Source organism: Ascochyta rabiei, chromosome 14 (assembly GCF_004011695.2).
Source record: "Ascochyta rabiei chromosome 14, complete sequence".
Classification (NCBI taxonomy): Eukaryota; Fungi; Ascomycota; class Dothideomycetes; order Pleosporales; family Didymellaceae; genus Ascochyta; species Ascochyta rabiei.
The window spans coordinates 1,270,624-1,287,228 of NC_082418.1; the positions used below are offsets into that span (position 1 = coordinate 1,270,624).

Below are 16,605 nucleotides of genomic sequence, written 5' to 3' on the forward strand. Positions count from 1 at the left end.
GCCAGGCCTGCCAGGCCTGCCAGATGCTGGCTGTAGCTGTCTCTCGCCCTCGCTCTGCTGGCGCTGACGTTCCACGCTCGCTCGCCTGCCTGCCTGAGTGCCGCCTCGTCTACACAATGCTCCCAGCGCGTCGGGAGCCCGGGGTTAGGGGTGGGTAGTGCGGCCACTTACCAGACAGTCTCCTGCTCTGCAACCAACAACAGCAGCAACGACGACGACGACGACGACGACGATGACGATGACGATGACAATGACAATGACAATGACAATGACAATGACAACGACAACGACAACGACAAAGACAACGACAACGACAACGACAACGACAACGACAGCCAATGACTATCAACGACAATGGCAAAGGCAAAGGCAAAGGCAAAAGCAAAGGGTGCGGGCGAGGGTGCGCAGAGGGAAGAGGGTGGAGAGGGCGCACGGGCGTACAGCAGCAGAAGCAGAAGCAGAAGCAGAGGCTGAAGCAGAGGCAGAAGAGGTGATGCTGTTGCGGGAGGCGTACGAGCAGGTGGTAGGGGTAGGGGTAGGGTAGGGGTGGACGGTGGACCACTCGCAAATGTCCAAGGATCTACCGATTGCAATAGAAATTATAGAATCGTGCCGCAGACAGGCTAGCGCCTCCGGCTGGCCAGGAGTCGTGTCTTGGTCTTGGGCCTGGCTGGCAATACGGAACAGGGAGCAGAAGCCTACTGAGTGTGTATGCTGGAGCGTCAGGTGGAGCGTGTAGCGTGTAGCGTGTCGAGCGTGAAGAGGAGCGAGCAGCAGCAAGGCCGTCCTTGCTCGTCCGTCGCCTGCCCTCATCAGCACTGCACAGCAGACTTTCTGCCACTAGAGCCTAGCGTGTGCCGTGCCGGTGCTGGTGTGGCCGGCGCACCATCCCACCGCGGCTGGCTTGATGCTATGCTGGATGCTTGATCCCCAGCAACCGCGCCAAACTCAGTCCAACCACGACGCATCCAATCATTGAATCCAGGCACGCCTTTCGCCTGCACCTCTGTGTTGACGCGCAATCGCCTGTCAACACTTGACCATCGAGCCCACCTGCAACACGCCTCCTGTTCACCCTCCTCTTCGTCCTTGTCCTCGCCCTCATCCTCATCCTCATCCTCACCCTCACCGTATCCCTCGTTGAGCTGCTGTTTCAGATGCACCGTCACACACCCATCCTGTGCGACCTGGGCCTGCGGCGTGCGCGAACTTGTTGACCGTGACCGTGACCGTGGCCGTGACCGTGACCGTGGCCGTGACCGTGACCGTGGCCGTGACCGTGACAACGGCACCCATGAGGAGCGGCTCTGCTCCTGCTTGGGTGGCCATGGTCCAAGCACCAGCCACGCCTTCGCTCTCGGCCAGACCATTGGGTCTCTGCCGCCGGGGTAGAGCCCTGCGAGGCCGTCGAGCAGCAAAAGGAGACGCTGCATCGGTGCATCCAGCCTCCCCTCCTCCGACCCATCACGCCGCGCTGCGCTTTGTGCTCGTGCCCAGCCTGCACTTGACTGCGCTTCGCTGCATTCTGCTGCACGCTCGTTTCCGGGAGCGGAACACGGAAAAACGGCCCCTCTTGCCCTGTACAGTGACATGCTCCCTCAACACAAACACCACACCATGCTCCCACGACCCTCTCGACGTCACTTTGACCACTGCATCCCAGCCCCTCTTCGTCCCTTGCTCTCCCACTCCCCACCCCACCTCGTGCTGCACATGCCTCCCATGGACATGGTTGCATGCTCATTCCACTTCCTGAACTGCTAGACGTCCATCCTTTTCTGACTGCGCATTGGCTGCACCGCTCCCGGCCTCACGGGCGTGCAGCGAATCCCTCTGTGCCGCCATCCCACTCGCTCTCAGCAGTCACACAAGCCTGCCGCTGCCGCTAGTCCTCCCGTTCCTCGGATTTCCGCCGTCCCTCACCACCCAGAACGCCTGCAACGTGCCAGCTCTAGCATCCCCCGCAAGCCGGCCGCCGTTGATGGCTGGCCGTGGCTCGTTGACTGCTGATCGACATGCTTTCTGCCGCAAGACAAGCCATTGTGGACGCTGTGGAGGTGCAACGCGTGGGTTTATGACGATCAGGTGGGGATCGACACGCACCGCGCCTGTCAACATCACACATGGACATGTCGCGCATGCATGACCTACTGCCCTAGAGCGCCCGTCCTGCTTAGTATCGCAAACATGACCTCTCCTCATGCTCCATTACAAGCACACAGCCAGTCTGCCTGGATTGCATTCTCGCTCAACTCGCTGTGATGCTCATACACGCGTGCACGGCTCATTTCGTCTCATCTTATCCATCTATCCATCAACCCAACCATCCATGAATCTCAATCAACGAATCTATCAGTCAACCGCGCCCTCTCAGCCTCTCCAACCTCTCCAGCCTTTCAGTGCATTGGTCCGTTGGTCCGTTAGCCCTCCAGCCCTCCAGCCCTCCAGCCCTCCAGCCCTCTTGCCCTCCAGCCCTCCAGCCCTCCAGCCCTCTTCAGCCTTCTCTTTGCATCCCAGATCCCAACCAACCCCACTCCACCGCTCCACCAGCCACCAACTGGACTCCTCTACCCATCCACTCAATTATCAGGCCCTAATACCCACATGATTTCCGCACTGGCTAGGCAATACAACGGATCCAACTTCTCTTCACTTTTAGCGCCAGCTTGATTTCTCCTTTTAGCTCCCCTCCGAATCCCACTCTTGGTCTTAGCTCGAGTCCTCCATCTATTATCGCCTGCAAAGAGGGAAAGAACAAGAGAAAACGCTACTACGTATATCGTGAGCGTGACTTCTTTAGACGTCGATTATTGATGTTGGTGGGATTTTCTGGCTTTGATTTACTCGGTTTACTAACCCTGCTTGCTGTACTCTATCATATTCTACTATCATATCTACTATCATATTCTACTATCATATTCTACTATCATATCTACTATCATATTCTACTTACTACACCCTACTATACCCTACTACACCCTACTACATCACATCACGCCACATCACACATCACAACCCACACCCTCCACAACCCAGAAACCCCCCGAACCCAAAGCCAAGAAAAAAATCACAAAGCAGGGCCGATAGCGAAGGGAGAAATAAGAAATAAAAAAATTAAAAATAAAAAAATTAAAAAAAGGGTGCTCGTATAATCCACGTAGCTGGGCAGGGGGGTGTTTCATCTCCGAGGTACGAGCGAGGTCTTGTCTTTGTCTTGTCTTTGTCTTGTCTTCATCATCACTGCCATCATCACTGCCATCATCACTGCCATCATCACTGCCATCATCACTGCCATCATCACTGCCATCATCACTGCCATCATCACTGCCATCGTGATCGTCATCAACATTATCGCTATCACTATTATTATCACTATTACTATCAAGATCAAGATCAAGATCAAGATCAGAGTCAGAGTCAGAGTCAAGGTATCAAGTAAAGAGGTAAAGAGGTAAAGAGCACCGACGAAAGGACGAGAGAAAGAAAGAAAGAAAGAAAGAAAGAAAGAAAGAAAGAAAGAAAGAAAGAAAGAAAGAAAGAAAGAAAGAAAGAAAGAAAGAAAGAAAGAAAGAAAGAAAGAAAGAAAGAAAGAAAGAAAGAAAGAAAGAAAAAGAAGAAAGAAAGAAAGAAAGAAAGAAAGAAAGAAAGAAAGAAAGAAAGAAAGAAAGAAAGAAAGAAAGAAAGAAAGAAAGAAAGAAAGACAAATAGACAATAGATAAAAAGATAAAAAGATGAATAGATGAATAGATAATAGATGAATAGATAATAGATGAATAGATAATAGATGAATGGATAATATATAAAAAGACAAAAAGACAAAAGTTGAATGAATGAATGTATGAACGTACGAGTAGGTAAAACCAAAAAGGTGCTAGCAAGACAAACCCACCCAACTTCTACCCAACATCTTCACACATCCCCCCGCCTCCATCACGCATCCCGACAGCCAAAAACATCAACCTCCTCCACAGCCAGCGCTCGGGGCAAGCGCCTCAACACAGTCGACGCTCAACCATTCAACCCCACGCCCACCCTTCGCTCGCTCTGCAGACGCTCCTACTCGTCTGCATCTCCAGGAACATGGCCCGCGCCAGCAGACGGCGGCGCATCTCCTATGACCACGTCGCCCTCTCCATCGACTTGGTACGCCTCGTGCACAAGGCCGCTGCGATCGAGGCGCTGCGTCGACCGTACGACAGCATCAGCCGAGTTGCGCAGCCGCCACGTCGTGCAGTGCGACGAGAGTGTAAAAGCCCAGATGAGGACATCGGGATGTGTGTGAATCGCCAGCTCGCAGATGCCAGGCAGTGTGCCGATCATGGTGCCTGAGAGGTAAACCGGCCAGACGGGACGGTCGGCGCCGTGATCGGGGCCTTCCTCCCACCAGTTGAGCCAGTGGTCTGGGTGTCTACCCCCTGGCGACAAAGGGGGCGCGCTGTACACGTCCCAGCCCTCTGCTGCCTGCTCGAGCCGGGAGAGACCGAGGACCGCTGGGGGGACGCTGTACAGCATCATGGTGTTGTCGTAGACGGCTACGATTCGAGCTCCGCAAGACATGTCCGCCGCTGCCGTGTATATACGCGGCACAACCTTGTCTGCTGGCGGGTGGAAGACAAGCTTGCGCACTAGCTTCGTAGGTCCACCTAGCGGTGCGTCACATCCCAGCGCGAGCCGGCCGTCGGATGCATCGATGAAGAGGACGTGGTGCCCGTCACTCAGCGGCACGGCGTGGTAGTGATCGCAGTTGGGCGCGTGGACCGAGTGTGACTCCAAGCCAAACGAGCCCCAGAAAGATCTTTTGGCCGCATGGTTGAACAGTCGCCGGCTGATGGCTGGGCGATGGCTGGGGTGTGCGGCACTCGAAATCAGGCGTAGCTTCTTGGCTGATTCGAACCCTGAGCGAGGCGAGAGGAAGTATAGATGGTCGCTCGGTGAAGTAAGTGGGAACCAGCGGCTCAAGCTCTGTCCAGTCAGGGCGTCAATCCAGTGTAGCTCTATGCCTGCAGAGCACCCAAATGCAACGCAACGGCGTTGCGGGCATATCGAGACGTTGCGCGGCGGGTCGTCTTCAGAGCACAGATGTCGGTAGAAGGTAGACGTGCCGCTTTCAATGGGTATGCTCTGCACAGGCACGGTTGCCTTGGAGTTGGATCGGAGATTCTTCAACGGTCTGCGAAGGCTCAGATTCCACGTTTGAGTAATCAGGTTTCGATCATGGGCGCGCGTGTCGTCGGTGCCTCGGAGACTGAACCCTTGGTCGTGCGTCTTCAGCTCGATCGCGTTGAAGGAATCCACGTCGGACTTTTCGTCGTACGGAAAACTGCGAGGCAGTAAAGGCGGACTGGGTTCTGCAGGATTTATCGTGTCGTGTAGATCTCCCATCACCCCAGTGGCTCTCGAAGATGGAGTGCTCATCTGGGATGGACGGACGTCGCCTTCGACGCAATGTTCACCAGGACTGGGCTCCGGCGCTGGATGACCATATCGGAGCTCGCATACCATGCCCATCCTCCCCTCCAAGAGAGCGGCAACAGCATCCCGCCCCACAGAAGCGTCCATGCTCATGGTCAGGATCCTCCTCGGACACACCACGCTGGTAAGCGGTCGCAACAGCCCATCCTCCAGACCGTAAATGTAGATCAGAGTATCTTTCGCAACGAGCAGATACTTGCCGCAGACACTTGACGTGAATATAAGGCCACCGCTGGCTCTTGTTTTCTGACAAGCATAGCCATGGGCTAGCTCTGAGAAGTCAATATTGGAATGTTCCACAACCGCAGGCCTGGCATCCAGTCCATTGCCAGTCCAATGAGCGGCTAGAGCACACTGGCGTGACAGTCGTCGGCTGAGAATCCACTCATGGCTGGATTCGGTAGTCGAGTGGTTTCGCGTGGCATCATCGTCCTTCGTCCGGCCGTCGTCATACCAGCCTCCACGGCGCAACATCGTGATGAGGAGACTCTTGTTCAGGCTTGCCAACATCCAACCTCGACAAGTTCGCCGAGCAGCGTTGAAGTCTTTCGCGGAGAGGTCGTTGTAGACATTGAGTAGTATTTCGGTAGGTAGTCTGACAGAAGCTGGGCGTGTAGGCCGTGCAAAAAAGCCAACAGCATTGTACCACGCTCGACACGTCAGCCTGAGATTGTTCCTTGTAGTGGTATCCGAATACCGTAGAACGAGGGCTGCCACGACGAGGTTCTGAGGGACGTCGTTCGCGATGAGCGAGTAGACGCTACTTGACTGGAATCTGTTATGCGTGAGGCTACGGTCTGACGAGTCAATACCGTCTTCACAGCTCGCGAGTAGGGGGCCCTCCAGCTCTCCGACTGGCGTATCTGCTCCGAGGAACACGTCCGACATGCTCCGCACTACGCCTTGACCAATGCACTCATGCAATTCGTCTTTAACACTGGCACTCTCGACCATGGAAAACGAATCTGAACGTATACGACGAAACAAACGTGCGTCATCAAAGGACTCCGTGATGCTCGGCAGTCTCGAGATGGAATCGCGAATTGACCCCGCAGACTGAAAGCTGGGTCCGCTGAATAAGAATGCGCCAGGGGATATCAAGTCAAAACTTGGGACCGAACCGTAGATGGAAGATCCTGGCCTCGAATCCAAGCTTGATGCTCTCGACCGTGCCTGCGGACTATCACTGTGCGCTCCTCGTCCTGAAGTGTGTCCGAAGAACGTATTGAAGACCTTGTGAAATGTGCCTCTCGGTTTGAGCTGTTGTCTGTACAAAAAGGCACCTCTGTAGTGATCGGGTTTGGAAACACGGGGTACGGCACATCGGCGGCTAGGTGTAAGACGGCGTGAGGAGCGAGGAAAGACATGGCGAAGGACCTCTGAACGCTTTGTTGCCGGCGTAGCCTGACCAGTGTGTGGACGGTAGGATGACTGCTCAATCACCTGCTCTTGGCTTGTGTGAATGCATGGTAAAATGTCAAGTAAGGGTTCTGATGTGTGAGACATTTGTCTAGGCGGAGGCTGACTGGGACTGAGAGACAGTCTGCGAATGCTCGGCGATTCGAGGGAAAATGTAGCCTGTGAGGATTCGAGATCGAGTACAGGTAGAGCGGGTTCGGATCTGGTTCCAGCAACTCCTCTCGAGAGGTAGATCTGAGAAGACGTTGTTGCTGCACCCCCACTTGGAGGCTCTGTAGAATGACGGCGCGTGTGGTCGAGTCCACGTTGTAGTAATAGGTGGTTGCTGTATACTTAGGTGGATACGGTTAGGGATGATGAACGATGCGGAGAGTAACATTAGCGATGTTGTATTTGCGAGGAGAATGCTGGCGCATATCAACCAGTAGCGATAGTTGGGGGCGAGCGAAAACGTAGATTGCATTTTGCTAGTGGGTATCAGAATGGAAGAGGAAGAACGCCACAGGCTCATGCAGGAAAGTACAGACAACATGTATGCTACAAGAAAGTGCTATGCCAAATTGAAATGTACAAGGCAGAAGGTGCGGCCGGTCGCTATCAATTTAAGTACTGCCGTTTGTGTTGTGTGGAGTCGATCCATTCGATCCACTTGTGGATCTTGCGTTCTTGTTGGCGAGCCAGACTTCGGTCAAGCTGCAGTTCTCGTCAGCATTTTGTATACCAAGCGCATTACTAGACTTACGGCATCACCAAGCTTGGAGTCTCAAACTTCAATCCGCTCTCTCTGGCCTCGTCGAGAGTAAGTCGTCCGGCTGGTCTTCGTCTTCCCTCGTGCTGCGCATGCACAGCTTCTTCTTGAATATCGCGCCCAAGATTAGAACGTTCGGGATCTTGCAAGCTTCGCAAAGCGATGAACTTCATCAGAGGCCTATAGGTTCGCGCGTAGACAAACAAGAACCACACTGTGCAGATCGCCAGCGGCGCGACCAAGATGGCACGTTTGAACGCTTTCTTCAGGGCTAGCTGCCCAGCCACGGTGGCCTGGAATAGTACTACACCAATGATGACGCGATCGCACATCATAGTCCAGCCTCTACCTGTCGAGTGTTGACGATGCTCCATCGCATAAAGCAGCTGGTACTTGTGAACGAATTGACCGATGATGAAGTAGGCCAGACCCGTGAGCAAAACCTGCCAAGAGTCTCTCAAGACACTGTAGACGACACAAATGATAAAGATGAGTATAGTCTGCGGCAAGAAGAAACCGTAGCTGAAGACAGGGGGCTGAACAAGTTCCGCGTAATCTAGTTGGATGGATGTAAGCGTTGGTCTTTCTTCTGAATATAGGTATTTACCTCGGGGCGTCTTCGCTCCAATCAGGTAGATTGGATAGAGCGAGAGGGCACCAAACTCCAGGAGGCGAAACGGAAACAATCCAAAGGCTTGTAGTATGATGAAGTTTGTGTAGAAGCCAAGCAACTGCGCAAGAGAGTTCGCCAAAGCAAAAGCGATTTCAGTGGCACTTGTCAACTTTTCGCCAAACTTGTTCAGCAGATCCAGAAGGTTGGAAGCAGTTCCAAGGATCGTGAAGAGTATGAAGAAATTGAAGAAGGTGAAGAAGAAGTTCTTCGATATGACGGAGAGCTCAACGTCGCCCTGCGATATCATGCCTTGCTTGTTTGCCAGCCCTGAATGATGTCAGCGAAATTAGGCAGGTTGCAGCGGATAACTCACAGTCGTAGAGGAATGGTACGAGCACGTTTAGCAGCGTTGCTGAAAGAGTCGGCAGTTGTGTGTTGACAAGAGTTTGCAGCAGCTTGTGTCGACTAAGCGCACCCGCGATCCCGGGAAAGACTTCGCTAATAGAGCATGTGTTCAAGGCGCCCGCAATCGGGACAAGTAGGACCGTCCAAAAGATACTCAACACCCCAATGAAGAAGGTGATGGACCAGGATCGGAAAATGCGCTGACTTCGCGATAGATACGTGTTGGGCCAAACGACGTCGGATGGGGCAGGACTGTTGTTCGCGAGCAACTGCAGCGGCGACGGGTCAAGAACGGCCTGGATGGCCATTTGCGCACTTGCTACACTGTCCATAGTAACAAAGGCTAACGGTGTTGGTTCGAATTCTTTCTTGCGCAGCTCTTTGACTTCATCATCCAATCTGCGAAGCTTCTCTTCATAGTAGTCGATGGCGTCGACTGTCCTGTAGCGCAATCGCAAAGGGCCATACCATATCTTCGCTGTTGGACGTTGGCGTGCGTACGGAGCCTGGCAATCGGGGTCTCTGTCTGTGTCGCTGAGAAGTCTACTGTCTTCCCGATCGTCAGCATTGGCCTCGGGTGGGCGAGGCTGAACCACTGGCAAGGTCTCCAAGCTGCGCTCGACTCTTCTGCTTCCCAAATGAACCGTCCAAGCCTCCTCAAGCTTTCTCAGTATGGTTTGCCGCCGTGTGATTCTCTCGTCCAACTCTTTCCAGTTCCTGCAAAGTGTCACGCTTTCGACTTTCCCGATCCCAAGGTCCTCGATGAACTGTTTTATCTTGTCCTCGGAGCGGAGGTCTAACGGGATTCCCGACAGTCTGATGGTGCGGTCGGTGATGGTAGTCTGGCTGCCCAGATACTCCTGCCTGACGTCGATAATCCTCCTGGTTTCAGAAACGATCAGGTAGAGAATCAGAGCGGTAAACAGATATACGAAGACAAGATACATCCACAAATAGTCGGTGTAGTATTCGTAGTCGTGCCCAGCAAATGTTGTCCAAAGCGTGGTGGAGCGCATCTCCAAACGCTCGCCTTCCTTGTCGCCATCAGCGCCGGAACGGGGCTTCTTGCCCTCCTTTTCTTGATGTGTGTCGTGGACCGGCTTGATTACGGCGAGGGCAAAGAAGAGCGTAACGAGGAGGAACTTGATGGCCATTTTGAAAAAGGCAAGGTACTACGGCTTTGTCAGCTTGGTGAGCCTGAGTGTTGGGCCCTCTACATACCACGTAAGCATCAAGGCCAGCCGAAGCCAAGACCTGCTTGTCGGTGATCTTCCATAGGGGTACAATCCAGCCGAAGAAGGTGTCTGGAAGCTCTGGAAGCGCCGTTGCCAGATTGTTCTGCTTCTTGCGCGCAGAGTACAGTCCTTTCCATCGCGGCCGCAGGAACTACAAGGGCTGGTTAGCCCGTAATTGTTGAGTCGCATCAGGTGGGGTCATACGCAAAAGAGTAGGAATGCTCCCACGCCCAGCGTCAAAGAGATGTAGAGTTGCAGTAGGATATCGCGCGGACGATCCCTGCCATATATGTCGTCGTGATCGCCCGGGCACGTGTTGTTCCCGTAGTCTGTCATGGCCGAGTGTTGTGATTGATAGCCATGCCAGAAGGTAAAGAACAATGGAGGGTCGAGGTAATTGTCAAGGCGCGTGCACGAAGTGTGGCCAGGCGGTGAGCGTCATCGTGCATGCGCGACGTATCCGGCTGGACCCGACGCTTTGACAGCAGCCCTGCCGTTCTGACACAGCCTGAGCCTATCAATACTCACAACATGTCACAACGTGGGGCATGCACAACACCGCAGGCTCGGTGTTTCACGTACAGTCTGTCTGGAATCGCAAAGCAACGTGGGCATTGCCCCTGTGGATCGCGTGACACTGCGAGACCAATAGATTCGACCGCCGACAGCAATCCACCCACCTGCCATGATGGCTGCAGCTTGGAACCATCATGGTCTGCAATGCAAATTCGACGACAGTTTGTCTTATGGGCTAGCACCTACGAAATGCGTCTGGTTTTTGGTCACATGACCTCTTCATCCATGCTGCTTCACTCTCCTGAAAGTGTTCAAGATCCAGGCAGTGATCGTTTCGCAAGGGCAAAGGTGTGAAACCGTGCTGGTGCACCTCGAAGGTACGCTGAGATTATGCAAACAGCAGAGGCAGCTATGCAGACCGTTGAAACAGAGAGCTGGAAGAGTGTTTATTGTTCACAGGCCAATTCGGGGTAATTCGAAGCAAAAGAGCGAGCGTTGCAGATCCTCGGTCAGCTCGCCGAATTCGGGAGGCCTTCGGCAGGTCTCAGAAAATCGTCGGCTGCGTACAACTTGACTCAGGGTCTCTATTGTCTTTTTGAGCTAGGAGAGTACGTGTACGTTGAGCACCTTGCGCAAACCGTAGAAGCAGGAATCTCATTCGGCAGCACAGGAGGTTCATGGAATACAGACAGTTCAACTCACTACGAAATGCGCTCCCCATTTCAGCGCGAACACATGATCTGTGTGGGAAGGAGATGTACCCCCACCTGATAGCGTGGAGAGACAAGCATTGGAGGCTTCTTGGCAGAAGCTTAGCTGTGTGATGACAGTCGCAGTCTTGCGTCTCGAACACTTGAAAATGTTGGGTTGACGAGATCCGATCCGGGACGCGCAATCCGTGTTTCGAGGTGCGGTCTCTTTGTCGTCTTGACAGGCGGTAGTGTGACGGTCAAAGCCCGGCTAGGAGGATTCGACGACGCCCGACGTAATTACGAGGCAGAGGCCGGCGTGCGGATGTGAAGCCACGTCCCCATCTGCATCTGCGACACGGGCGGGCCGAAGGGAAGGACAAGGCTCGTTTAGCGGGAGCTCTTCGTTGACGCACAGGTGGCCGACAGAGTGCAAGGTTTGCCTGCGATCGATGCTGCGTCAGCTTCTTCCGCTGCTTACAGACCATATCCCAGGCGCCTTCCCCGTTCCGCAGGGCATGGATTGGGCCCTGGGGCACGGTGCGTCTCTAGGGCAGCTTTCAGAAGACGCATATCGCCCATCTCTCTCCTCACATCGCTCGCAACGTTAGCCTGGCGCTCCAACCCTTCTTGGCTTCTTGACTTCTTGACTTTTTGACTTGTTGACTTGTTGACTTGTTGACTTCTCGACCTCTCCCCTTCTCCACTAGACGCCGTGCGCCGTACGCCGGTCTTGTCGACAGCAACCGCAGCCATCGTATTCGCGCTCTCGTTCTGATCTGCGCTGGCCGACAGACCCTGTCCTGTGTTCCCGCAGCGTGCGTCGCCCTTGGCAGCCAAGATTGGTGCGGCTCTTGGGACAGCCTTGATTCCCTGCACCGACGTCAAGTGGTACGCACCATGTAAGTCGCCACCCGCACTGCGAATCTCGGCCTCTGCCAGCGCCTGTGCGAGCGCTGGGCACGGTGTTTCTGCGCTTCTGCGCTTCTGCGCTTCTGTGCTCCTGCGATCGGCCTCGCTCCCTCGCGCTAGAGCTGCACTGCCCCGATCGATCGCTCCCCACACCCGCAAAGACGACTCTACTTGCCACTACTGCGTGTGTAGCGGTCCGCAATGCTGACTGCAAGCCAGCGCATTCCCGCTCCTGACCACCGTCGTCGCCGTGCTGCTCTCTCCACAGCCCCCTGCCGACCTGAGACAGTTGCCCCAGCGCCGGTGCTGCCAGTGCTGCCAGTGCTGCCAGCTGCCAGCCCGCCCCAGCACGCGTCCTCTGCGCAGTCGCATCCCTCCACCTGCCCGAGCACGCCCTGCCCACCACCACGCCTCCACCAGCTCGACTCGCGCTTCCAGGCACCCCACCCCCGCCCTCGCCGTGTCCCTGCGCAGACGCAGCTTCGCGCCCCCTGGGTGCTGTGCGGCCCATCTCCCCACCACACATTGGTCGCGGATAGCCGCAGCATGTGCGCGTTGCAAGTAGCATGACTTCCAGCTCCAAGCGTGACTCCGTCTCCTCAAACTCCCCAGCACCCAGCAGATCGTTTCTGTCGCGACTGAAATCGCCGCTGTCGTCCAAGTCGCGCAACTTCACCGACTTCTACATCCAGTCGGACGACCCACACCGCCAGTACCTCCCCGGCGACATCATCAGTGGCACCGTCATCATCAAGGTCGTCAAGCCTCTCCGCATCACCCATCTCGTCGTCTCGCTGCACGGCTATGCCCAAGTGTTCAAGAACCCAAATGCGCCGGGCGACGCTTACAAAACCTACTTGGCAACCGTGGGCTCCGGCAGAGGCAAGAAGCAGGGAAGCTACTTTGGCAATGGCTTCGTATCACTTTTTGAGGACGAAGTAGTTCTCTGCGGTGAAGGCAAGCTAGCAGAGGGCGTCTACCATTTCAACTTTGACCTCGAGTTTCCCTCCAAAGGCCTGCCAAGCAGCATTGACGTAAGCGCAATGCACTGATCTGCTCACTGACCCTCCCGTCGCTGACCATCCTTCTAGTTCGAACGCGGTACAGTATGCTACATGCTGACCTCGACTTTAACCCGCCCTACGACCATGTCGCCTACCGCCACATGTGACACCAAGGTATCCCTCAGGGATGTGATCGATGTTGCCCCCATCGCCGAGCCCAAACCTCGCGTCATATCTCTGGAGCCCATCTCACGACGGACGCGGACCAAAACGCCTCGAACCCGGCCGGGCACGGCAAAGACGGACAGTGTGCCTCCCACCCCCGGCCGCTTGGAAGCACCACGCTTAGCTCCGAGGTCAGAGCCACCACTTGGAACACCCGAAGAGAGCGTCCATCCACGCAGCCCATCCCCCAGCGAAACCAGCTTCGCAAGCCAGATGAGCAGCAGCGGCGCTTCAGGCACAGAGTACGGTGTTCGTTCTGTCAACACCGTGACTGATGCCGGTGGCTTTATAGCTGCCAACGGAAGCCGACCGACGGTCAAAGGGAAGACTATTACAGCCACCATCGACGTCCTGAAAGGTGGCTTCCTTGGCGGCGATCAGATACCTATTAGGGTCACTGTCAACCACAACAAACACGTAAGGAGTCTGAAAGGCATCATCATCACACTCTACCGCCAAGCAAGGGTGGACATGCATCCTGCACTGCCTGTTGGGCCGAACGGTAAAGGCGACAAGACAAAGTCGGAAGACTACTATCCAAAGTCCAGGACTGGACTCGGTGGTCTGTCTCTGTCGTCCGCTGGATCGAGTCATACCTTTCGCAAGGATCTCGGGCAGTCGTTCGCACCCCTGTTTGTCGATCCACGGACGCTGACCGCGGACATCAAGTGCTCTGTCCGAGTGCCTGATGATGTGTTTCCCACAATCTCCAACGTACCTGGTGCAATGATCTCGTTCAAGTACTACGTCGAGGTCGTCGTGGATATCCAGGGGAAGCTCACTGGGTTGGATCGTATGGTTTCCAATGCTGGTGTGGTTACTGTCCCCTCTACAACAAACACACCTGGCGGGATGGGACGTGATGAAGCCGCGAGCAACACGTTTTCGACGTGGGGCGGGAATTTTGTCGACACAGATGGCATTCGCCGAGAGAAGGGGGTCATTTCTTCCCTGTTTGAAGTTATTGTTGGCACCAAAGACAGCGAGAGGAATGGCAAACGGAAACAGACACAAGGACTGCCGACCAATGATCATCACGGAGTCCACGAAATACCCTATGGATCCTACGACGACCCCAACGCACCAGGCGGCTACGATCAGTACGACTATGGGTACGATGAGAACGGTCAATACTATGATTATAGATACGATCCGGGGTACTACGACGTCCCAGGGTACAACGATGGTGGTGTTGGAGGGAGCTCGTCCTACCATCCGCCCGCCCCAACGCAAGAAGAGCACGGTCTGTCAGAAAAAGAGCGACTGCAACGAGCGGAGGCACTTTTGTTACCCTCTCAACCGCCTGGCGCTGCCAATGGTCTCTCAACTGCCAATGGGGGGTTTCAACATGGCATGCCTGCATCTGCGCCAGTGCTACCTGAGGATGACGACCCTAACTCTTCGTACGTCCCCGAGGCTTCATCGTCATCATCATCAGCGCCTGCGCACCCGCCTCCACCATTCCGTGCCGCCACGGACCCCTCAATGTCCTTCAACGCCTCCGCTCCCCGCCCTTCAATACAGCGCCATAGGACAGGGCTCCTAGATGGAGCACCGCAGATATCCGCCACTGGATCATCGTCCACCATCAACTCAAGCCAAACAGCTACTGCCCCACCAACAAACGGCGCTGACGACCAGTCGAAACCTCTACCTTCCCTCCCGCCTCAGTCGCCACCCAGCACAGCACCCGACTATTTCCCCTCTTCCTCCCACGTGCCTGCCACAGACGACAAGCAAGAAATGCAGCGTCAGCGATTGGAAATGGAGCGCAGTGCGCCACCGCCTGCACACGGCCACGACGAGTCAGGAGAGAGCTCACAGGGTCCGTCCGCGCCGCCGCCCGCCGACGGCATGCGCGGACTTAGTCTCGCACCTGGGCATCTGGCACCTTCGGCGCCGATGCTGGATGACGAAGACGAGGAACTGGCGGCAGCCATCACGCCCGTCAGAAGTCGGGTGCCGAACGACAGACCAGTCAGTGAGGCGTTGCCCGAGTATCAGCGGTGACGTGGGTAGCATGGGCCAAGGGGTTCGCCTGTTGATGGTCTTGATCTGTAGATGTAGGGTGCTTTGCTTGTTCCGTGTAGGGGTTCAAGGGTCAAGCCCCGGTTCCTGGTTTGTACATGGCAAGTTTGCAGCGTTGGATGTATGCGATACCCATATTTCAAAGGCTTAGTTTACGTTTAACACGAGTACACCGTCTACACGGCATTACATGCCCAGACAGGAGGCCGCCGAGATTTTGACAAGACATAAGCCTTCCTGTTTCACGCTTGACCGTTCGCCCAGAATGTCCCCAATACGAACGCGGAGAATCCCACGTGCCCAGTTTCACCGACGCCCATCTGGCGGTCTCCTCACCCAAAGCAGGCCCAGCCACCATCAACTCATCCGCTAACCCAGTACCAGCACGATAGAAGCAGTCAAGCACCTCTTGGCTGCCGGGTAATCGGAAGCCACGCTCTCACCACACGAGGAGCGGTTGGGAGTCGAGACTACCGTCCACGACCACCTAGTCACTTTAGCTCCTTGATTCGAGAGTCCACGGCCCTGCACAGCTCCTCGGAGTGGGTGTCGTAGGCTGCGCTCAGATCGGCTAGTTTGCGTGCCATTTGCGATTCGAGCGAGGCTTTCAGGGCGAGCAGGTCGGCGAGACGGGCCAATTGCGCGCGGTGAGCCGTGTTTCTGGGAGGGTTGTCAGGAGATTGTCATTCGAAGAGACGTGTTGGTGGGTTAGTGGATAGATGGATGGATGAATGGACGTGTCAACGTTTTTGTGTTGGCGAGGTTGTGTTAACCCGAGACTCGGGTGGAGAGAAGTATTTGGCAGATGCAAGAAGACGCAGGAGAAACCAAAGAAAGAGGACGAGGAGGTGGAATAGGAGGGAAGTTCGTGGGTTGCGGGTAAGTCAGCGACTCACGACTGGTCCTCATGCTCATCGAACAGCTTGTTGATGTCGTCCTGCAGACTGGACTTCGTAGCGCTGTATGCCTCCTTCACTCCTTTCTTGTTGGAGGCATGGCGCTTCTTCTGCTGTTGGACTGTTAGACTGCCCTGTATTGGCGGCTAGGTAACCAGATCACTGCACACATCATCGAGACTCTGGAACATCATTTTCTGGTGCTTCGGGCCCTGCAACGCGTCGGGCTCGTCGTCTTCTGTCTCATCGGCCATGTCCGTACGATCAGCAAGAGTCTCTTCGTCAGTCTCCTCATCGACGGGTCTGCGACTTTGGCGCGACATATTCTGTGCAGTCGTGGTACTTGACTTCTTGGATGCACGTGGGGGGGCCATGATGCTGGGTGAGTGCTGATCGTTAGTGATTTGACGGTATGCACTTGCAACAATGCAGTATTGTGTTCA

General features: G+C 55.1%; 5 protein-coding genes across 5 annotated transcripts, besides 19 other annotated features; 1 reads left to right on the forward strand and 4 right to left on the reverse strand.

Annotated features, from left to right (window-relative positions):
• The first annotated feature begins 208 nt into the window (after positions 1–208).
• Positions 209–245: a tandem repeat.
• Position 246: 1 nt separating this feature from the next.
• Positions 247–334: a tandem repeat.
• A 22-nt stretch (positions 335–356) lies between these two features.
• Positions 357–388: a tandem repeat.
• A 56-nt stretch (positions 389–444) lies between these two features.
• Positions 445–488: a tandem repeat.
• Positions 489–503: 15 nt separating this feature from the next.
• Positions 504–548: a tandem repeat.
• Positions 549–704: 156 nt separating this feature from the next.
• Positions 705–775: a tandem repeat.
• A 288-nt stretch (positions 776–1,063) lies between these two features.
• Positions 1,064–1,136: a tandem repeat.
• Positions 1,137–1,214: 78 nt separating this feature from the next.
• Positions 1,215–1,284: a tandem repeat.
• Positions 1,285–1,467: 183 nt separating this feature from the next.
• Positions 1,468–1,522: a tandem repeat.
• A 341-nt stretch (positions 1,523–1,863) lies between these two features.
• Positions 1,864–2,202, reverse strand: EKO05_0008382 (uncharacterized protein; the record flags this gene model as incomplete). Its single annotated transcript, XM_059637289.1, has 1 exon — positions 1,864–2,202. One exon carries the CDS (start codon positions 2,200–2,202, stop codon positions 1,864–1,866), a length of 339 nt encoding a protein of 112 aa, XP_059493272.1.
• Positions 2,203–2,301: 99 nt separating this feature from the next.
• Positions 2,302–2,360: a tandem repeat.
• A 62-nt stretch (positions 2,361–2,422) lies between these two features.
• Positions 2,423–2,493: a tandem repeat.
• Positions 2,494–2,984: 491 nt separating this feature from the next.
• Positions 2,985–3,058: a tandem repeat.
• Positions 3,059–3,200: 142 nt separating this feature from the next.
• Positions 3,201–3,232: a tandem repeat.
• A 148-nt stretch (positions 3,233–3,380) lies between these two features.
• Positions 3,381–3,408: a tandem repeat.
• Positions 3,409–3,477: 69 nt separating this feature from the next.
• Positions 3,478–3,701: a tandem repeat.
• A 9-nt stretch (positions 3,702–3,710) lies between these two features.
• Positions 3,711–3,790: a tandem repeat.
• A 266-nt stretch (positions 3,791–4,056) lies between these two features.
• EKO05_0008383 (uncharacterized protein) lies at positions 4,057–6,426 on the reverse strand (the record flags this gene model as incomplete). Its single annotated transcript, XM_038946513.1, has 1 exon — positions 4,057–6,426. One exon carries the CDS (start codon positions 6,424–6,426, stop codon positions 4,057–4,059), a length of 2,370 nt encoding a protein of 789 aa, XP_038796826.1.
• A 1,067-nt stretch (positions 6,427–7,493) lies between these two features.
• On the reverse strand, positions 7,494–10,228 carry EKO05_0008384 (uncharacterized protein; the record flags this gene model as incomplete). The annotated part of the gene is made up of 6 exons (XM_059637290.1): positions 7,494–7,584; positions 7,634–8,195; positions 8,247–8,579; positions 8,626–9,829; positions 9,879–10,043; positions 10,097–10,228. 6 exons carry the CDS (start codon positions 10,226–10,228, stop codon positions 7,494–7,496), a joined length of 2,487 nt encoding a protein of 828 aa, XP_059493273.1.
• A 1,495-nt stretch (positions 10,229–11,723) lies between these two features.
• Positions 11,724–11,784: a tandem repeat.
• Positions 11,785–12,066: 282 nt separating this feature from the next.
• Positions 12,067–12,105: a tandem repeat.
• Positions 12,106–12,575: 470 nt separating this feature from the next.
• Positions 12,576–15,248, forward strand: EKO05_0008385 (ph-response sensor protein; the record flags this gene model as incomplete). Its single annotated transcript, XM_038941371.1, has 2 exons — positions 12,576–13,043; positions 13,101–15,248. The coding sequence occupies 2 exons, from the start codon at positions 12,576–12,578 to the stop codon at positions 15,246–15,248; spliced, it is 2,616 nt and encodes an 871-aa protein (XP_038796829.1).
• A 509-nt stretch (positions 15,249–15,757) lies between these two features.
• On the reverse strand, positions 15,758–16,536 carry EKO05_0008386 (uncharacterized protein; the record flags this gene model as incomplete). The annotated part of the gene is made up of 3 exons (XM_038941490.1): positions 15,758–15,926; positions 16,163–16,275; positions 16,333–16,536. 3 exons carry the CDS (start codon positions 16,534–16,536, stop codon positions 15,758–15,760), a joined length of 486 nt encoding a protein of 161 aa, XP_038796830.1.
• Positions 15,979–16,002: a tandem repeat.
• Positions 16,537–16,605: the final 69 nt, after the last annotated feature.